This window comes from Penaeus chinensis, chromosome 36 (genome assembly GCF_019202785.1).
Source record: "Penaeus chinensis breed Huanghai No. 1 chromosome 36, ASM1920278v2, whole genome shotgun sequence".
In the NCBI taxonomy this organism is placed as follows: domain Eukaryota; kingdom Metazoa; phylum Arthropoda; class Malacostraca; order Decapoda; family Penaeidae; genus Penaeus; species Penaeus chinensis.
The window spans coordinates 35,050,224-35,069,240 of NC_061854.1; the positions used below are offsets into that span (position 1 = coordinate 35,050,224).

Sequence of the window (19,017 nt, forward strand, 5' to 3'; positions counted from 1 at the left end):
AGAGTGAGGAGAGAGGGCATGGAGAAAGAGAGACCAAAATATCTTGTGATTTGTTACAAGCACTTGAACATAAAGTTTGCTCTAATCACACACGAGGGTACATAATCAACATAAGTAACAATTGTTAATATTTTATTTCTTGTCTTTACACAGCAAGAAAATAATAAAAAAGTTTCTCATCTTACAAAATAAATATTAAATCTAAATATATATTACCAATACCACTTACTCTAGAACAATCTTTTTCTTTGCTGTAATAAAATTTGATATTAAAAAAGTTTTAACAAAAGAAAGAAAAAAAAGAAAAAAAAATCAGGAGTTAAGTTCACTGATCATTTCCTGTAACAAAATTAAAACCCCATCTCTGTCAATCTTCTCCATTTCATTCCTATCTTTCAATCGTCCAATAATATTTCTACTTTCCTGAAGACTTTCCATTAAAGTTCTCGCTTCACACGAACTAGAATAAACCAATTCGTCTTCCCTTTTTCTCTTTGATGATTTAAATTCCTCTGACAAATTATTTTTTCCTTTTAATAATAATGAACTTGCTGATGCGTTCTCTACCATTACCAATTCTTCAATTGGCACATAATTCTTCTGAGACAGTGCCCTTTTATCACTGCAACATATGACATTTTGGTGTTGTAGTAGATTACACATTGACATGCTGGGGGATAAAGTGTGTACTTCTTGTTGCAAGTACTTTGTAACTTTCCCTTGCAAAGTCTCCTCACACTTTTGCAGACATGAAGGCAACACCTGGGAATACAAAACATGAAATCAGCAATCAGATAAGCTAAAAGAAAATTATAAAAGTAAAAACAATGTTAACTGTAATAACAATAACAATATATTCTCATTATGCTGACAAACAGTATTATATTTAACTACACAAAACAACTCCATGTGTCCAACTTCATTACAAACATGCACACAGAATATACGCTAAATCCTCTAAAGGTAAACAGCCCCTACTAACTCTTCTTTTACTCCTTATAAAAGCATTAATAGAAAGGATATATCATTTTCTCCACAGCATGTCAATGACAACTACTGTTAAATAATACTTACATTTTCGTGCACTGAATGTTGACCAAATGCAACAAAGGCATCTAAAGCACACTGGTACACAAATGGATTCTTGCTCTGCAACACTTTATGCAACCCATCTATAGGAAATAAATAAATAAATAGATAAAATAAATACATTTATATGCATCTTGGAATCCACATTAATATTACCCAACTAAATGACAATGTACAAATTTCTTGAAGAAAAACCTTGTACACAATATTAAACCATAGCATGGTAATTATAACTTGTACTGCAGATCATGATGATAATATTCCTCTGGATTTTTTTAGGCATTTGAAAATTAATTGTAACTTGTACTGCAGATCATGATCATAATATTCCTCTGGATTATTTTAGGCATTTGAACATTATCTAAGGTGCTTATGATTCAAAATTGAACCCAGGTTTGCACAACAAGGAATTAATAGGAACCAAACTACATACCAGAAAGGCAGTCTAAGATATTTGCAACTTCTGAAGATGATGTGGCTAACAGACTACACTGCCCAGCTGCAGCCACCAGCAAGCAAACAGAAACCTCAAACACTGGTGAAGCCCGACTGGGACTTTCTTTACAGAAAGATGTGATCTAAAAGATAAAAATAAGCAAAATATTAGAAAGGAAATATTAACAAAATATGTAAAGAATGTTTCATAATGCTATATATAATATCCCTATACAGATTCACATACTTGTCTAAAACTGTGAATATTTTCCGCATTTCTTACTGAAATCATAAATACACAAAAGGCCCACCTGAAGAAGCTGATCATTAGAGTAATGATTAAGAACTGAGCTTGATGTTATCAATAGGCCTGAAGCCAACAAATCAACTGCTGTACAGCCAATATATTCCACTGGAAACCTGCAAATACAGTAGTTAGACAAGTTACAATTTCAGTACTTTGATCCCTGAATTTATAATACTTAACATGCCATAATCAGTCATCTATAACAAACACAAGTAAAAACTATTAATAAGAATAGATCGTCTGATAACCTGGTCCACAGCTGTGCTAGATCCTGTATGCATTCAACAAAAACAACTGCATCCTCATCATCTGTTAGAGGGAAGTCAGCAAGGCTTGGGAAGATGTGCTCAAGCTTGACCAACTGCAATTATATACAGTAACTAGTTAAAGAGCTGTAGCAAGGAGTTATTTATAAATCTTTAATGGACAATAGTAACAGGACTGATTGCCCCTTTTCACTTTATTATATTTCCTCATAATTATGTAAATGAGTTTGGTTTTACACAATATGTATAGATACTTTTTTTTCTAAATCATCAACCTGCAAATACTTTGTAGCCATGATGATGACGCCTAAAAAACACTAAGCACAGTTCTACATACAAGATCAAAAACATTGTCTTCCGATGCATTTTTTGAAACCACTGCTTTGATGGTCTGAGAGCAACTATTGAGAAGATTCTTCCTAACATCCTTTGTCTGGTCTGCCTTGCAGTTCTCTTTCACCACACAGGAGAGACTGACTTCATCCTCATGCTTGATAGGTCCTGCAGAAAGAAAGGTGGAGAAATAGACTGAGCTCCAATAGAAACCCAGTGGAGTTAGGGACATCTCCTGAGCACTTTGGTTTAGTTTTTTACTAATTTTGTTTTACAAACAATTGGCTTCAAAGGAGCTTTAGTCACTGAGGAGTTAATTACTAGTCTTACCTGCTCTCACCAGTTTACTCTATTCCTTGAATTTTCTGGGGAACGTAAGTTTTCATTCTATTACTAATGCCACTATTATTGCCTTTAGCAGTATTATCATTAAAACATTGACAATAATTGTAGCAAAAGTTTAAGTTTCTTCACAAAAATTCATGGAATGCAGCAAAAGAGACTAGTCAGGTAGGCCTAGTAACTGTCTCCCTGGAGTCTTCTATATGTAAACAAAATTAATAATAAACCAAAACCACAGTGCACAATCCATATAAACATACAATCCCACTGTCAATGTATTAACAAAGAAATTACTGTCAAGTATGGTAAATGTGATGCTAAAATCAGCCTCAAATCGGTATCATTCACTTTCTGATTTCTAAAAACAATTTTCAAGTAGACCTATTCTGTTCCACTTGACATATAACACGCATCTTCACTCATGCATACATTACAACTAAAGCTTACCAGATGATATATGAGAAAGAAAATCAGCCTTATCAGCTGGAGAAAGCTTGGAAATAAGCCTTGTGAGAAGTGAAGTTAGTACCAACTGTTGGTGAGAATGAAGTGGAGCATGAGGCAAGATTTCAGCGAGTACCAAGCAGTGATTCTTACACAGCTCACTTGTTCCATATCTGTCGGGAAATCAATGATCACTATTTTTTGAAAATAAGAGGAGTAAAATATTTAAAAAGTCACATAAAAATCCTCAAACAATTTCAGAATTTCCCCCAAAAAATCTTATTTAAAAAGAAATGCCTGAATATCGAGCTATCAATCCCCTACCTGGCCATAAAACACCAAATATCAGCAGCCATTAGAGCCGGCCACGTTTGTCCAGACAACAGCCATTTTATAAGGAGCTGTTCCATGGCCTCAAAACTCTCAGGCTCTAAAACAGCCACCAGTGAACACAAGTGCGTTAGGACATGTTCATAGAGCGTTACGTTGGCAAGGGGTTTTCCTCCACACATTACTCCTGCTATCTTGCATGGGTATGAAAGTGAAGCATGGCCTGAAAGTTAAAAAGGAGTTATGTAAGGTTCAACTTCACTCAAATCTTTTACTCATAAAGGTTGTTTCAGAGCTTCATATACACACTGAATTGGAATAAAAGTGACTAAAAACACTATGTAATAAAGAAATGGTATTGGATGATTAGAAGTGGTGCAAGTCATGTAGTATGTCTAAAAATTTACAGTCCGGCAAAATGAAAACAGACCCCAAAGTCTCATTAATTTTAAGCAATGCTTATATACTGTGTCAGATACTCTTTTCATACTTTATGATTTTATCAAGTGAAGATGCTAATTATACATATAAAATACTGCTATAAGTAATAGAAGGGGGAGAAGGGCGAAAGTGACCCACGGAAGGGAAAAGGTTGCCCACCCGTCACACAACATACTTCTCTGAATTGCCTGGAATGTCCTGTCAACAAGAGCTTCGAAGTGGAGTGCAATAGCAGGCGAGAGTGGGGAGCTCAGAGCAATCAGCAACAGGAGATAACTTCCCCAATCATCCATTTCCTCTGTCTTCTCTGTTTCTTCATCTCCTAAGTCTATTGCAACCTGTTTTTAATCAAATTCATTAAAAGGACAGAAGAAAAGGATGAATAATAATGATAAGAAAAAAAATCTTTATAAGCAGGCCTATATTCTTAAAAATTAAGGATTTTTCTTAACCCTCTGTATTGAATCATGCCTTCTTCATAGAAGTTTCATGCAATCACAATCTACCCTTTTTATAATGGTCTAAAAGAGGGAAATTTGATGATATATGAGTCTGTTAAGCCATGAAAACCCAAGTGATCCATAATCAACTGTTCCTACCCATGACCCTTATCCTAATTTGAAGCAATGTATTCTCTATATAACTTTAAATTTTAGTGATTCACTAAAATCTAGTGGATGTATTGCAGAGTAAATCTAGAAAAAGAAGAGGAGGAGGAGGAGGAGGAGGAAGAAAGAAAAAAAGGAAGATGAAGTTGAAGAACAAGAACAAGAAAAAGAAGAAGAAAAGAAAGGGAACTGAGACATGAGGGAGTGAAGAAAAACAATACATGAGCATCAGTCCTTAATCTGCTTACCTTAACAAAGTCCACATCATCCCTAAGATGGGACAAGAGGGGCTCAACCCCAATGGCCACCTGCCTCTCCATGTCGGTCTTTATCCCATCAGGAAACTTTTGTAGAATGAGATTTTCAGGAAAGAACCTGTTTCAAAATGGCAGTTAATTATTTCCCTAATGCAACAGATATTATTACTAAATAATGTAAAAAAATTAGACATACAATAAAACTGCTTAATGCAATGTGAATCCATTAATTATTTTGTGAAAAAAATATACATGCATATATATATATGGACATACATTACAATATACTTTTAAAACTACAAAAAAAATCACATAATTATACCTAAACAACAATACCAGGAGCTTTCCCAGTTCTCGATGAGCTGGGTGTACGTATCCCTTGAATTTCTCGCACAGTGAAATGACAATCTTCATACAAAAACTTGTCATCTTAATTATACGTTGAGTAATCTTAAGGTCCTGGTCGTTCTGGTAAGTTAAAGTGTTTTAGTTAATTACAAGACAGAGTTTATCCTGAATAATTAGCACAATCAAAACATTACTAATTATTCTGGAAATGTAAAGTATGATGTATCTTATTCTCTGCAACTAAGGGACAGGAATTAAAAAGGGTATGAAATACTAGGAAGGGCTCTAATTTTTTAGTCTTTTCATTTATTTAGAGTTTTTTTTATTCAATACTATTTTTTGATACCCTCCTTTCTTCTTAACAAAAATAATACGGCTACTAGAACAAACACAACAAACCTAAACAAAGTCACAATCCAAACTCACCATTTTCTTATTCTGGACTGAAAACCCTGTCACCATGAGCAAGCCATCTGAAATCTCCCTTGTTAGAGAAGCAATTGGCAGGGAGATATCCAGTTCTGTTATGAGATGTGCATGATACTGCTGGATAAAGGAGACATATGCTCGCCACACCACCACACAGGCACGGACTTCTGACAACTGTGACATGCATGATGCTGTCATTGGTAGCTGTTCGCAGACTGGAAGAAAGTACAAGTGTTTAGATGTATCAAACTGGAAGATGACTGAGCAAAATGTAGTCACATTTAAATAATTATTTAGGTCAGGCAGAAAGAAGGGCACCAAAATTTCAGATTGTATTACAGGAATTTTTCCTTCAGAGGGAAATTGAAGAGATGAAAGAAGAAAAAGAGGAGGAGGATGGGAAAATGAAAGGGGAAGAGGATGGGGAAGAGAAAAAGGAAGAAGAAGAAGAAGCTAAATAAGAGAAAGAGGAGGAAAAGGTGGAGGAAAAAGGATATGGATATGAAGGAAAGACAAAGCATCTAAAAAGCGTTTAAAACCTAAAACTTCCTCAGGGTATAACTTACCATCAATCAATATATTTATATCATCGTAAGTATCAAACACAAGTTTGGGCAATAATCCTGAGAAGTGAGTTGAGAGGTCCACGGTCTGCCGAAAGAGGAGATTCAAGGGCTCACTCACTTGCTCTTGCTGGTCCCCATAGATGGTCCCACTGAGAGAGGAAATAATAAAGATCACAGTGAGATACAAACAATGTAGGTAGCATAAAAAATACCACTACTAATAATGATGATACTAATAATATTAATAATAATGATGATACTAATACTATTAATAATAATGATGATACTAATACTATTAATAATAATGATGATACTAATACTATTAATAATAATAATGATGATACTAATAATATTAATAATAATGATGATACTACTACTAATAATAATGATGACAATCATTAAAACATCAATAGTGATCATTTCTATCTACACAGGTCACTCTACATATATCTGTCCCTCCTGTATTTGAACACACCTGCGTTAAAGCAAACTTTAAAACATAACACTTTACACCAACCTATCTTTGCAGTGCTTCAGAGAGCCATTTATCACATGCAACACAACTTTAGGAAGGTTGTTCACATTTTTCACAACAACATTCTCTGCTTGCATCAGGAACTGCACCATCAGTTCACAACTCTCTGTGATTAGGATACATTGCTGAAAAGGAAGGAAAACAAAATGTAAAAAAATATATATATAAGAATAAAAGGCAAAGGTAGTAGTCTAAATGTTTAAAGACACCTGAAATGGGTTTCAAAAGCTTTTCAACTGTAACTTTCTCAGCTGCATTCCATCAAAATCTGCTTGAAATTTGATATTATGGAAGGCTTTCAATCCTAAGCCCAACCTAGGGCCCACTGCAAAGCCAGCAATAGGTGCACTGACATCATCTAAACATTTACCAAAGCAGAGTTTGATCATATGTTGCCATCTAATTTCTCACTGAATCAAATAATAGCTTGAGACATCCAATAATCATAGTGGACAGTCCACTTAAGTATTATCATAAAGAAAAAGACTTCTATCACTGGCATTTAATTTACTTCTAAGTCACTCATTAATTTAAGAGAGAGAATAAATTACTCAAATATACCTGAAGGAGTCGGCTGGGCACATCTTCGCTAACCTTTGCCTCCTGCTCGCACTCCTGCACAAAGGCATCAAAGAAAGACCTGAGGGCTGGCAGAGTGGCATCGAGGAGGGAGAAGGACTCCTCGACTTGGAGGTGCGGGAGGAAGGAGCCTAGGACGAACCTGGCCACCTGCACCCCTTCCTCAGCTGGAGGGCTCTTTTGCAGGAAGTCGTGGGGGAGTTAAGGCTTTTTTCCCTTGAGGGTTATGAAGGACGGAATGGAGAGAATGGGGGTAGACAGAAGAGGAGGAGGAGAAATGGATAAAAAGTTGGGGAAGAAGTTGGTTCAGAGATGGAAAGAAAGGAGATGAGACATGTGAGAGGCAGATAGAAAGAGGAATAACAATTAGAAAAGAGCAAAAGAAAAGGCATAAATGATTCGAGGGGAGAGGAGAGGAGAGAGAAAAAAACAAAATGACACAATGTGTTAGCATCTCCCCACACCAACCCTGATAAACCAACATACAAAAGACCAAAACCCCTGCACTTAGCACCCAATAAAAGGATATTATAACAACAGGCAAAGTTCCGTGAAGCTTCTCGGCCGTCTGTTCCTCAGTCCAGTGCGCTGCGTCGGCTAGAATGTTCATCAGGTTCTCGTCGTCCAGCGGGGACTTCTGAGACCCCATGGTGGCAGGAACGGACTTGAGGTTTTTGGAGAAATGTACAATATTAGTTTAATTTTCATTCAAATAGTTTCGGTGGTGAGATATAGGGTGCATGTATGTAGCATAATATTCGGAAAATAAGATGTGTGAGGTTGTGTGCGATGGTGGTGAATTGAAGGAGGAATTAACCTGATCACTTCACTCTGCAACTTTTAAAAAAGGCAAAAAAATGAGTAAAACTAATGAATTTTAACTTTCGTAAAAATTAATACTCGACTAAATGAACATATTTCCATACTTCATGCACATTACATGAGACGACATTTAATTAAATTCCTATAAAACTATCAAACGCATTATAACAATGAATAATTACGGTACTAATGAGGTTTTTAGAGGCAAAAGGAAGGGAAAATAACTTACTTCGCCGGAGTTCACCTGAAATCTTCGCTTCAGAAACTTCCCGCGGTTGTGTGTAAACAAAAGTCAAATGAGAAATACAAATTCTTAAAATATAGCTGTTGTATAATTATAATTATGTTGTAGAATTATGGTAGTTGTTTATAATTAAGGTATTATAAAGATATATATTTTTAACGTCTTAAGTATAGAAATAATGTCTAGTCATTTAGATGCCCGTTTGACTTCAGCGAGGTAAAATGTCAGTATTCTACAATTATTTTTTCAGTGACGCTATATAAAAGCTATTTTAAAAAAAAGAAAATAAATATTTTGAATATAATCTTCTTTCAAATTTAGCATAATAATAGTTATAAACCTTTTGCAAAATTATAGAGATATAACGAACACATTTTATTTGTGGAGGAAATTTTGCTAGAATCACATAAAAGATGATAATAAAAGACAAAGTAAAAGTTTTCATCATCGAACTTGAATATATCATCAACCATTTTTTTGCGGGAGAAACGTATTTTGATAATATCAAGTAGATTTGTTACCCCTTGGTAGTAAACAACAACAGGAGGACGAACTTTACCTCTCTCTCTTAATTCTTCCTTAAAAAAGGTACTTCCAGAGCGCAGGTAATTTAGGAAATGACATTTACTAACTCACCAAGATTTATTGTAATTAGATTCGTGAGCAGTATTACAGGAAACGTTGGTTAGGCTGGTTTTAATGAGGTAATTTACGTCCCTCTGCACTGGACTGTCTCAGATTTCACAATCTCCTTGTTTTCGTAACAAATATCTCGAAAATGATATGGTTATGAAGTGTGGCTTTTATAGCGGATCAACATATGTCTGATCTCTGTCATATTTTGGTTTTCTTTCAAGATTCACACAACAATCTTTACGTTGCAACTATTCGGAATCCCTTGCATAGCCGATTGCGTCGATTTTGGTGCAGATGGACACTCACTCTCTGCTATCCAAGTATATTGGAATTATGCTCCCTATTAGCGGCAGTCTTGGTCCTGAAAGCAGGGGAGGACATGAAAAGTACCAGGGAAATTGTTAGGTAAAATATGAGTATTATTGGAAGTGATAGTCTAGCACCAGAAATAAAGAATCTGACCTTGCCATCCGAAGGAATGTAACATTCTAAGATACTTTGTTCTATAATGCTTCTTTGGCAAACTCTTAACCCCTTTTCGCCGGGTGAAGAAAATAAATGGCAACTAGATGACGTTGAGCGAGGGATTTCGCTACATCAGGCCGAATGCCCGGCTCCTAGTGCTTTGGTGCGTCACCACGGTGTACAGCCACACTCCACAGATTGAGCGGTTTGCTATGATGCCGCATGGCGTAGCCCAGCAAATAGATAACGTTAGTGGGGGAAATAAGTGATCTAATGGGAATTCTACTTGTCCGTGATATGGCAATAGACACTAGCAACCAGTCTATTAGAGCCAAAATGATTGGTGATAAATAATCACATGACAGTTTAAGAAGTCAGTTGAAATTCAAATCTGTTCCATCATGCTAGGTTGTATATAAAGTGCTGTTTTGCCTATAATCCATATTGGCTGGGCCACACTTATAGAGGTCATAACAAACCAGCTCATCATGCCAGGTACGGCTTTAGGCGTTGGGATGTGCTAGAGCACATCAAGCGGAAAGTTCCACAACATGTAGCGGACTCTCAGGTCAAACAGCAGGACAGATGCCAGAAGTCACTGGAGTCAGGGACGCCGAGAGATTTCTGATACTGTCATTGAGGGGTTAATATGCAAAAGATAAGGGCAATAACAAAAAAGAATGGCAGGTAGTGGTCACGATTCCTGCCAACAGGCTGGCCATTGCAGTTTTATTATGAAAGGAGTCTAATGATACCAATATTGTCATGATCAGTCTTGCAAATGTATTCTGAATGATTACCCATTACAGTTATTGTTGCTTGCTTCAGTTATTCACTGAATTATGAGTGAATTTAGTGGTGTTTTCCATTGCAAATGACAAGATAAAGTATTGATATCTGAAATGACCTCACTCCTCTGAGTTCCTATTGCTCCAACCACTCCTGGAGGTCTACAACTTTTCCTGTACAAATGAAAACCCTTCCTAACCTAGGGGCTTTGATCCTAGTACCCCACCCTATTGCTGTATTTTCTTATCAGGGGTTTGGATCCCCGTCCAGTTGCTGCTGTGGTATTTTGTCACAACCCATTTTCATCATTTCTTTGCTTGTGCGGATTATTTCATGTATCAGTGAGTGTAGCTTTTCCTTTCTCTGTGATAGTGTCATTAGATTTTTATGTGAATATTTACCAAAGCACAACTTTTGTATTGACAACTTGTGAAGTCTTATTTTCTGTCATTCATTCCATTACAGGCAAAGTTTACCTTATACCACATGACTGTATGAAACTGAAACTATACAAAATTTGGGTCTGTAGGTGTCATATTCCTTTCTCATGCTCCTCTTACAAGATTTCTAAGGATTTTTTTTTCTTTCTTTCTTTCTCTTTCTCTTTCTTTTCTTTAATTCTCCATTCTCAAACAAAATCAGAAGTAAAGGAAATAGTTTATGCCATATGCTGTACAGAGACTAGGCCAAAGTACATAGTGCTCGGGTGGGGGTTTGCCACTGGAGTTAGGAATGATTTTGGTTCAAACAGCAATGTTTGTGGATTCCTGGGAGTGCACCTAAGGTTGTTGGCTGGAGGAAGAGGGACCTAGTCTCAGAAGGATGCAGCCATTCTATAAACATTTACTCTAAAGCTTTTTCAAGGAGTGTAAGAATATTATCACAAAACAAGAAGCAAAGGAGTATTCTAATGTAACAAGGCCGTGATTCCTGGTGAAGGATATCAAGACAGACAAGAGTTTGCATTAGTTTGTTCTTGCCTCACAAGTCCATGATTAAGTGGACTGTTACCCAAAAATGCATGTTTGGCCATTTGAGAAGAATCAATCCCCCTAGCTTTCAATTACATTTTTTTAAGAGGAGTTTATGCCATGTTACTTATACCCATATAATGATATTAGGTGTTAAAAAAAAAAAATGTGTGATGGTATGTATCATCAGTTGACCTACATGAAAATGCTGGGTAAATTGTTGCCTCTTTTTAATAGTTTTTTTTTTTTTCTTTTCTTTCTTTCCTTTTTTTTCTTTTAAGATTATGAGCCTTTTTTTTCTTTCTTTCTTTTCTTTTCTTTTCTTTTCTTTTCTTTACAAGGGGTAGGTTTTAGCCCAGAATGTTTGTTAAATCGCAACAGCATGGTTGAGAGAGAGGCAGACATGCCAGTGTTGAGTTGCCAGACGCTGAGTTTCCAACCAGACGTGTATATAATACGTAATGTTTATAGTAGATTTCTTTGCTCTTTCAGAATATCTGTTGATATATTTTCATTTGATAATGCTAATACCATGAATGGTATAGGTAATGAATGGTATAGATACTACTATGTGCATTTATCTTGTATCCCCGATTTTAATGCGACCTGCATAAATCCATGTTGTAATTTTTGAGCCATGAAGCTGGGGTGTGACTCCTCTTCTGGAAGACAGCAGCTAGGGCATGTCTGTGCCATGTTTTAAGATTTGTTATTCCTTCTCTCATTTTTTATAGTTTTTTTGAAAATCCTGAATTTTGGGTGATATGAACAGAGTTGAAATTGAAAGGGGTGGCATGGACAAGTTGTAGTCACAGTTATTCTGAAGAGACCAAGCTGTTCCCGATCTTCATAACTTGAAAATTGGGACCTTGGCTAGGGACTTGAGAAAGCTAGGTTTCATAATTTTGAAAATAATGTGGTCCAGTATTCAACAAAGGAAGAGATCTGTGGCCACTGTATGGTTTAAGAATCAAAGGGTGATAAACAGAGGTTGCAACTCAAGAAAAAAGAAATGAAATTAAGGGAATGTAGGGGAAATGGTCCTATTAATCAGGTGCATCCGGGTGCCTTACTGGATTATAGGCTTCCTTGAGTGTTTTGGCTTGTAGGCCCGGCCTGCATGAATCCTCACACACGGTATCAAGACTCTTTTCCTCCTCCTTTACAGTGTTATTAGACATTTCTCTGCTGGTGCATTTTGCCATTTTTGGAAGTTTTTATTTGCCATTGTTATAATGTATCAGTATGATGATAGAAGGTTTTCTTTGTACAGGCTCTGTATTATCTCTCTATGTAGTTTACACTGTGTAATAATAGTAACACTATGGAACATTGCGCTATTTGTGTTTTTTTTGTTTTTTTTTTTGTATTATTCAGTTTTCCATAACACACCCTACACCACTGGTATCATAATGGCTGGCAGGAATAGGTTTCTGCATGTAGATCCTCCCTGGAGACAGCTTTCCAGCATTTCCACTGGTGCCTGGGACAGTTCTGAATGGCCTCAGGGAGTCATGGGCATGGTATTCTCCTGTTAACTTATCCAACCATTACCCCTCTGGGGACCCTGAGGGGTATACCATTTCTCTTCCCCACATACTCCAGGTTTACCACAGCCAATATTCGAACAATGTCTGTAAAATCAAGTATACTTTTTTGATTCCCCGACCCCTGGCTCTCCTTTGATCACAGCTCTGAACACTGCTACTACTTCCACCTATAATATCTACTGGCAGCTTAATCCATTCCAAGTCACCTACCCAGGTCATTACCCAACCTTCAGAAAACATTCCTTCCTCTCTACCAACATCCTCCATCCTCCTTTCCTCATCCTCCCATATTACTGCATATTTCCAACCCCCTCCTCCCATATTACTACTCTATATCCTTATTGTCCACATCCTTGTAGTACTGCCTCACTCAACACCACTCTCTCCCCAGCTGATTGATCTGTCTATGATAAGGATTAGATAGACTGAGAACAACCTACTTGCCTGCCTCCTTGACTATGATGAAGTATCAGTACAGAGCCACACCATTCCCCCCAGAGGCTGCCAAAAGTCCCACACTAAAATTGCCAAAATTACCTTCAATATATATGACCTCCCATGAAGTTTATATTGGTGGAGTGTTCTGCTTTGTCCAACCATATTGACCCCTCCCCTGTCAATATCAGAAATGTAGGCATTTTGCAGGGTGGCCAAAACAAGGTCCTTGATCATTACCAACCTAGCAATACTCTTTCAAACTACCTAGTGCAATCATGCAATCATGTGTGCCAATTATGGCATTTTATAGGGGCTGCCCTACCTACAAGTTTGAGTCTTAGGTTGCAGTCCTCAGATTCAATACACAAGGTCAGGCAGGAAGCATGCTGACAAAGTTTTACTCTTGCTACTTACTTCAGTGCTGTCCTTCACTCTGCCAATCCCCCTTCACCCCAAGATGTTTCTACATCTCGCCCAGTATCTCTTCCTCCTCCTCCTGATGTTTCTAGCCCCTCTCTGTCTCTCATTCAAATTTTTTTGCCAGTGCCTACCCCTCCCTCCCCTCAATTTTCCCATTACATCAGACAGTCCAAATGTTCCATCCCATCTTCTCTTACTGCATCCTCTTTTATATCTACCTCCTCCTTTGCTACTCAAACATCTTTTAACCCTCACTAGAATTTTTTTTTCTCAAACCTTCCCAACTGACCATCTTTCAGAAACTCTTGAGGACATTCAAAACTATCTAATCATGACCCAAAATAACATACCTATCCCTGGTCCATCATCCAGTCTCTCTGCACCTATCTCCTCTATGCCTAAAGTGACTGCCAGCATCCATCCTCCCACTCATGTTCCTCCTACACCTCTTCCTCCCACGCCCTCCCCTGCTTCATCTGCATCTATTTATCTGATTATTGCATTACTTCATACCCAGTGATCTGTTGTAGTATACTATACCCCGTTTTGACCTATCCCAGTACAGAATACCCAGAGTGTGCTGGGCATCAGTTGTTTTCATATGCATTGTTGGATTTATTATTTTGTGGTAAACAAAGACAATGAATCTTATCATATATGAGCATATTTTGGTTATAGTTACCTCTTTTAAAGGTTTAGTGAAGTGAGCCTTACATGGTCGGGAAGCCATAACCCCTTTTTTAAACAAGCCTATCATTTCTCCTCAGGATCTAAGCTGTCACCATGACTACAGCTGCACGCCCAACCTTCGAGCCCGCGAAGGGTGGCATGGGGCGTGGGGAAAGGGACCTGAGTGCTCTGTCGAAGCAGTATTCAGCCAGAGATCTGCCATCACATACAAGGCTCAAGTACCGTGATCATGGCCAGTCCACCACCGATGAGCTCCGCAGCCGTGACTTCCGCCGTGAGCTGGAGGACCGCGAGCGCGCCGTCAGGGACAAGCGCACCAGCAGCAGCAGTGGGGGCAGCAGCAGCAGCAGCAGTAATCAGAGGGACTCGGGTGCTCCGTCATCCTCTTCCTCATCTTCCTCCTCGTCCTCCAAGAAACCCAGGCTTGACCAGATCGCACCTGCCAATCTGGATGCTGATGACCCCCAAGACGATGACGATGAGGCATCCGACTCTGATGACTCTGATGATGAGGCTGTGCTGTTTGCTGAGCTGGAGCGCATCAGACGAGAGCGCGCCGAGGAAGAGGCCAAGAAGCAACGGGAGCGCCAGGAGCAGGAGGAGCGCATCCGCATGGAAAACATCATCTCAGGAAATCCTCTGCTCAATCTTGCTGCAGCACCCAAATCTGATATGAAAGTCAAGCGCAGGTGGGACGATGATGTCGTTTTCAAGAACTGCGCAGCATCAGAGCCAGACAAAAGCGAAAAGACCTTCATTAACGACTCTTTACGTTCTGAATTCCACAAAAGATTTATGGAAAAGTATGTAAAGTAATCCCCCTCCTACCTCTTTCTCTCCCCAACCACAAAATGAAATGCTGTTTGTATGTGTAGAGTAGCTCAACCTTATTCTTTGCCTATTCCTTTTTACTTTTAAGAGTTTCATAACACCTTACCTCTTTGATCATTTTGTACTGTTAAGGTGAACAAAAAAAAGGTTTTTTTATCTAGTTATTAAGAAATAGAAAGATTCTAACATTTGTTGAGGTAGTAGGAATATTAAGATGAATAAAATGTAAATTCAGTGATTACCCATTATAATAAACTTTACTGATATGATAACTTTAGGACTTGTTTATTCATGAAGATTTGGCGCTGAAGAGAAATACAGGAAAGCTGAAGGGTAGATTATAAACCTCATTGTTGTATTAGTGTGAAGAACTGATTAGGTAAATTCCAGTGTACATTTCTATTGTAGTATTGATGAATAATCAATAAAAAGTGTCTACATTATCAGAAACAAAATGTACAAGAATACTTTCAATATATTTCAATAAAAATATGTATGATGAGATTATTTATATCTGCCACCTAGACATATAGGTACCTAGAAGTTACTTATGCCTTTTTTGCCTTAGAGCATCTATGGGAAATATATGTAACATTAATAGAGCGACAGGGTTATGTGTTACATAAGGTGCTCTTTATTGGTAAAAACTTGGATACATACTTCTGAAGCTGAGTAATGAAAATTAAAAGAAAAGTGAGGGAGTAAAGGAAATTCACACTGGAAAAAATGTCCATTTTTAATTAAGTATTCCATTTAGATTAAATGAAGGAATGAGTCTCTCTCCTACTTCCATTAGGATTACCCTCCCAATCCTTTGCCCATTGTTGTCGTGGGGGGGCTTAGGAGACGAAGACTGAGACCCAATGATGGGGAACTCCTCAACCTTGGGACTCAGCCATCGACTCAACTAATTTTGCATAGTCTTTTTTCCCACTCATACTTTTCGTTTCAGTTTCTCCACCAATCCCTTCTATCCACCTCCTAAGGTGTGAGAGCTGTGCTGAAAGGATGAAAGGCTGACTTTATGTCAGTCCTGAACGGCCTGAGGGAACCATGGGCACGGTATTCCCCTGCCATACCTGGCCCTTACCCCTCAAGGGGACCCTGAGGGGTGGACTATTTTTTTCCTCAACATACTCCAGGCTTATCATGGCCAATAATGAAGACATAACCCCAATCTTAGGGGCAATGAGGCTTGCCCCTTTATCAAATAGCCCCAATCCCAGCTCTCCTTTGACCACGGCTCCGAACACTGCAACAACTCCCCCATCATCAATGCATACTAGTACAGTATCAACCATAATCAACAACCAACCCCCAGGAGACATTTCTACTCTCCTAACATGCTCAACTTCAACACCTTTACTCCCACAACCTTCTTCATCAACCACCCCATCTCCCCTTATTACTACCTTACAACCTTATTGCCCAACTCCCCATAACACTACCCCCCTCAACACTACTCCCTCCTCCACACGTCCCCGCACTTCTACTACCCCCACCTCTACAAGAATCCTAAATACCCTATTTAGCCCAGCCAAATGGGACCGATTTTTCGTGATCCCTCCCACAGCTCCCTACTCTCAAAACACCCTCCTCTTCCAACAATGCCTCAAAAAACAAGTAGGCAAAGTCTCTTTCCGCAGCCGACCCGACCACTTCCGTCTCGTCACAGTAACAACTAAAAACCAAGCTTTAGCATTAACAAAACTAACTGATCTATGTGGTAACCCATCCCTACAGAACCTCATCCAACCCTCAATACTTGCACCGGAACTGTCTCTATCTCCCCAACAGATTGCCCAATCTATGACAAAGAATGGTCAGATTGTGGAGAGGACTTACTCGCTTGTCTCACAGACTATGATGCAACATATGTACAATGCTACTCCATTCCTCCCAGAGGAAATCGTAAGAAATCCATCAACATTCCCAAAATTACTTTCCGTAGACATGACTTTCCCTTTAATGTTTACATAGGTGGGGAATCCCTACCTGTCCGACCATACCAACCTCCCCCTCGTCAGTGCCAAAATTGTTGGCGTTTAGGACATACTGCCAAACATTGCCGTTCCACAGCCAGATGCCTGCTATGTGCCCAACCTAGCCATACTCGATCAAACTGCTCTGCACAATTACGCACTTGTGCAAACTGTGGCGGCCCCCATAATGTATTTCATAAAGGCTGCCCCACCTACAAATTTGAGTCTGAGGTAGCAACTCTCAGATTCAGGCTTGGACTCACTCTACGTGAAGCCAGACAGGAAGCACGTAGACGAGGCTTTTCTCTTACCCCCTTACCCCTCTTCCCCTACCTCACAATCACCTCCACCTTCCTTTGCCCCTATTTTTCAGACACCAGACTTCTCTTCCCCCCCTCACAAGAAAACCTTTATCTCACAAAACTCCCCAACCAACTCCACTACAGAAACTCTTGAAGATATCCAGAACTACATAATCGAGTCCCAAACTAATACTCATCCACCTTCAAATTCTACAACTCCCGCTCCCTCCACACTCAAAGTGACTGCCAATATCCATCCTCCTCCTACTCATATTCTCCCTAAACCCAATCCTCCTACCCCATCCCAACAAAACCCATTCCCCCTGACTCCAGCCCCACCTATATTAACCCTCCCACTATCCCCTCTATCCCTTCCACTCCCTCCTGGATACACACGTGAAACCCTCATGTCACAAGTACCCTCTTCCCCAGACCCTCTACCTCCCGACACCCCTCCTGATACAACACCACCTCCCCAACCTCATTCTTTATCCCACCCTCTAGCACCTTCCCCTTCAAATTCTCCAACACGCACTGCAATCTTTGCCAGTAAATCAACGAAAGTATAACTATCCTTCATTGGAACATTCACGGTTTCCGAATGTTCCTCTTTCAGTCCCACATATTCTATTGTCATGCCCACGTCCTCCCTACATAGACATCCCAACTTATCAGACATTCTTACAGAATCTCACACTTTCTGCTTTGACAACCTGTTTTCCTTCCTCAAACGCATATATATCCTTCACTTGATCTAACCCCTTACATTACCTCATCCGACCCTAACCCATTCACTCACCAATTCCTTAACCCAGCTTTAACAACTAATCACTAACCCAACCATTCTTCACTAACATTAACTATAGTGCTATATGACCTTAGATGTCTAGCACATTTATTTTGCTTTTAACCATTAACCATTAGGATTGTAAGCAATTTTTAGGTGTTTGGGCCACAGACTACCCAATACCTACTTTGGGCCTCAGCTTTGGCTTAACTGATTTTGCATGGTCTTTTCTTCTCCCCCTTTCCTTTTCTTTTTCTTCTCCAGGCACTTGTGTCCACTTCCTAAGGTGCAAAGCCTTGCTGAAAGGCTGGCTTTGCATTGGTCCAGAATGGCCTGGGGGAGCCTTGGGCACAGTATACCCATTTTATTGGTTAATAATTTAACCCTTACCCTTCATAAGGACCTTGATGGGTAGACCGTTTCTGTTCATTACATATTTCAGGGTCACTATGGCCTCACCCCTCCCTTATACTTGTACTGGAACTGAAAATGACATCATTGACTATGATGCAATATTAGTACAGTTGTACACATAAGACCTATACCAATATTGGCAGGATTACCTTTTATAGACATGACATCCCCATGAATTTTATATTGTCTGTCCATATCAACCCCTCGGTGTCAGTGTCAATGTTGGCCACCCTGCCGAGCACTGACGTTCCACAGCCCATTGGCCTCTATGTGCTCAACCTGCTCACCTGCATGTGTGCTAATTGTGTGGCTCCCATAATGTATTTTGTAGGAGTTTAGGTAGCAGTTGTTAGATTCTAACTTGGCC

The 19,017-nt window shown here is 39.0% G+C and overlaps 2 protein-coding genes across 4 annotated transcripts; one reads left to right on the plus strand and one right to left on the minus strand.

Annotated features, from left to right (window-relative positions):
* Positions 1-115: 115 nt before the first annotated feature.
* Positions 116-8,400, minus strand: LOC125044979 (uncharacterized protein C1orf112 homolog). Its single transcript, XM_047641969.1, has 17 exons — positions 8,361-8,400; positions 7,839-7,973; positions 7,292-7,501; positions 6,713-6,855; positions 6,196-6,344; positions 5,627-5,844; positions 5,175-5,320; positions 4,844-4,970; positions 4,163-4,325; positions 3,541-3,769; positions 3,220-3,389; positions 2,435-2,598; positions 2,080-2,192; positions 1,836-1,944; positions 1,523-1,667; positions 1,075-1,172; positions 116-762 (listed from the first exon to the last, which is right to left on the minus strand). The coding sequence occupies exons 2-17, from the start codon at positions 7,956-7,958 to the stop codon at positions 313-315; spliced, it is 2,754 nt and encodes a 917-aa protein (XP_047497925.1). The 5' UTR covers positions 7,959-7,973; positions 8,361-8,400; the 3' UTR covers positions 116-312.
* A 449-nt stretch (positions 8,401-8,849) lies between these two features.
* LOC125045057 (protein CWC15 homolog) lies at positions 8,850-15,667 on the plus strand. 3 transcript variants are annotated; one of them, XM_047642119.1, is made up of 2 exons: positions 8,850-8,960; positions 14,410-15,667. In XM_047642119.1, exon 2 carries the CDS (start codon positions 14,428-14,430, stop codon positions 15,148-15,150), a length of 723 nt encoding a protein of 240 aa, XP_047498075.1. In that variant the 5' UTR covers positions 8,850-8,960; positions 14,410-14,427; the 3' UTR covers positions 15,151-15,667. The 3 variants fall into 3 exon arrangements, with proteins under 3 accessions (XP_047498075.1, XP_047498073.1, XP_047498074.1); XM_047642117.1 differs by having other exon boundaries at positions 8,862-8,980; positions 14,412-15,667; XM_047642118.1 differs by having other exon boundaries at positions 8,869-8,963; positions 14,412-15,667.
* The last annotated feature ends 3,350 nt before the right edge of the window (positions 15,668-19,017 follow it).

Excerpts from the sequence above, each read along its gene's own strand:
- LOC125044979 (XM_047641969.1), bottom strand. The coding sequence starts at position 7,958 with ATGGGGTCTCAGAAGTCCCCGCTGGACGACGAGAACCTGATGAACATT. Across the intron at positions 5,321-5,626 it reads CAGTCCAGAATAAGAAAATG|AACGACCAGGACCTTAAGAT; the intron begins GTGAGTTTGGAT and ends TTAACTTACCAG. Across the intron at positions 1,945-2,079 it reads CTAGCACAGCTGTGGACCAG|GTTTCCAGTGGAATATATTG; the intron begins GTTATCAGACGA and ends CTGTATTTGCAG.
- LOC125045057 (XM_047642119.1), top strand. The coding sequence starts at position 14,428 with ATGACTACAGCTGCACGCCCAACCTTCGAGCCCGCGAAGGGTGGCATG.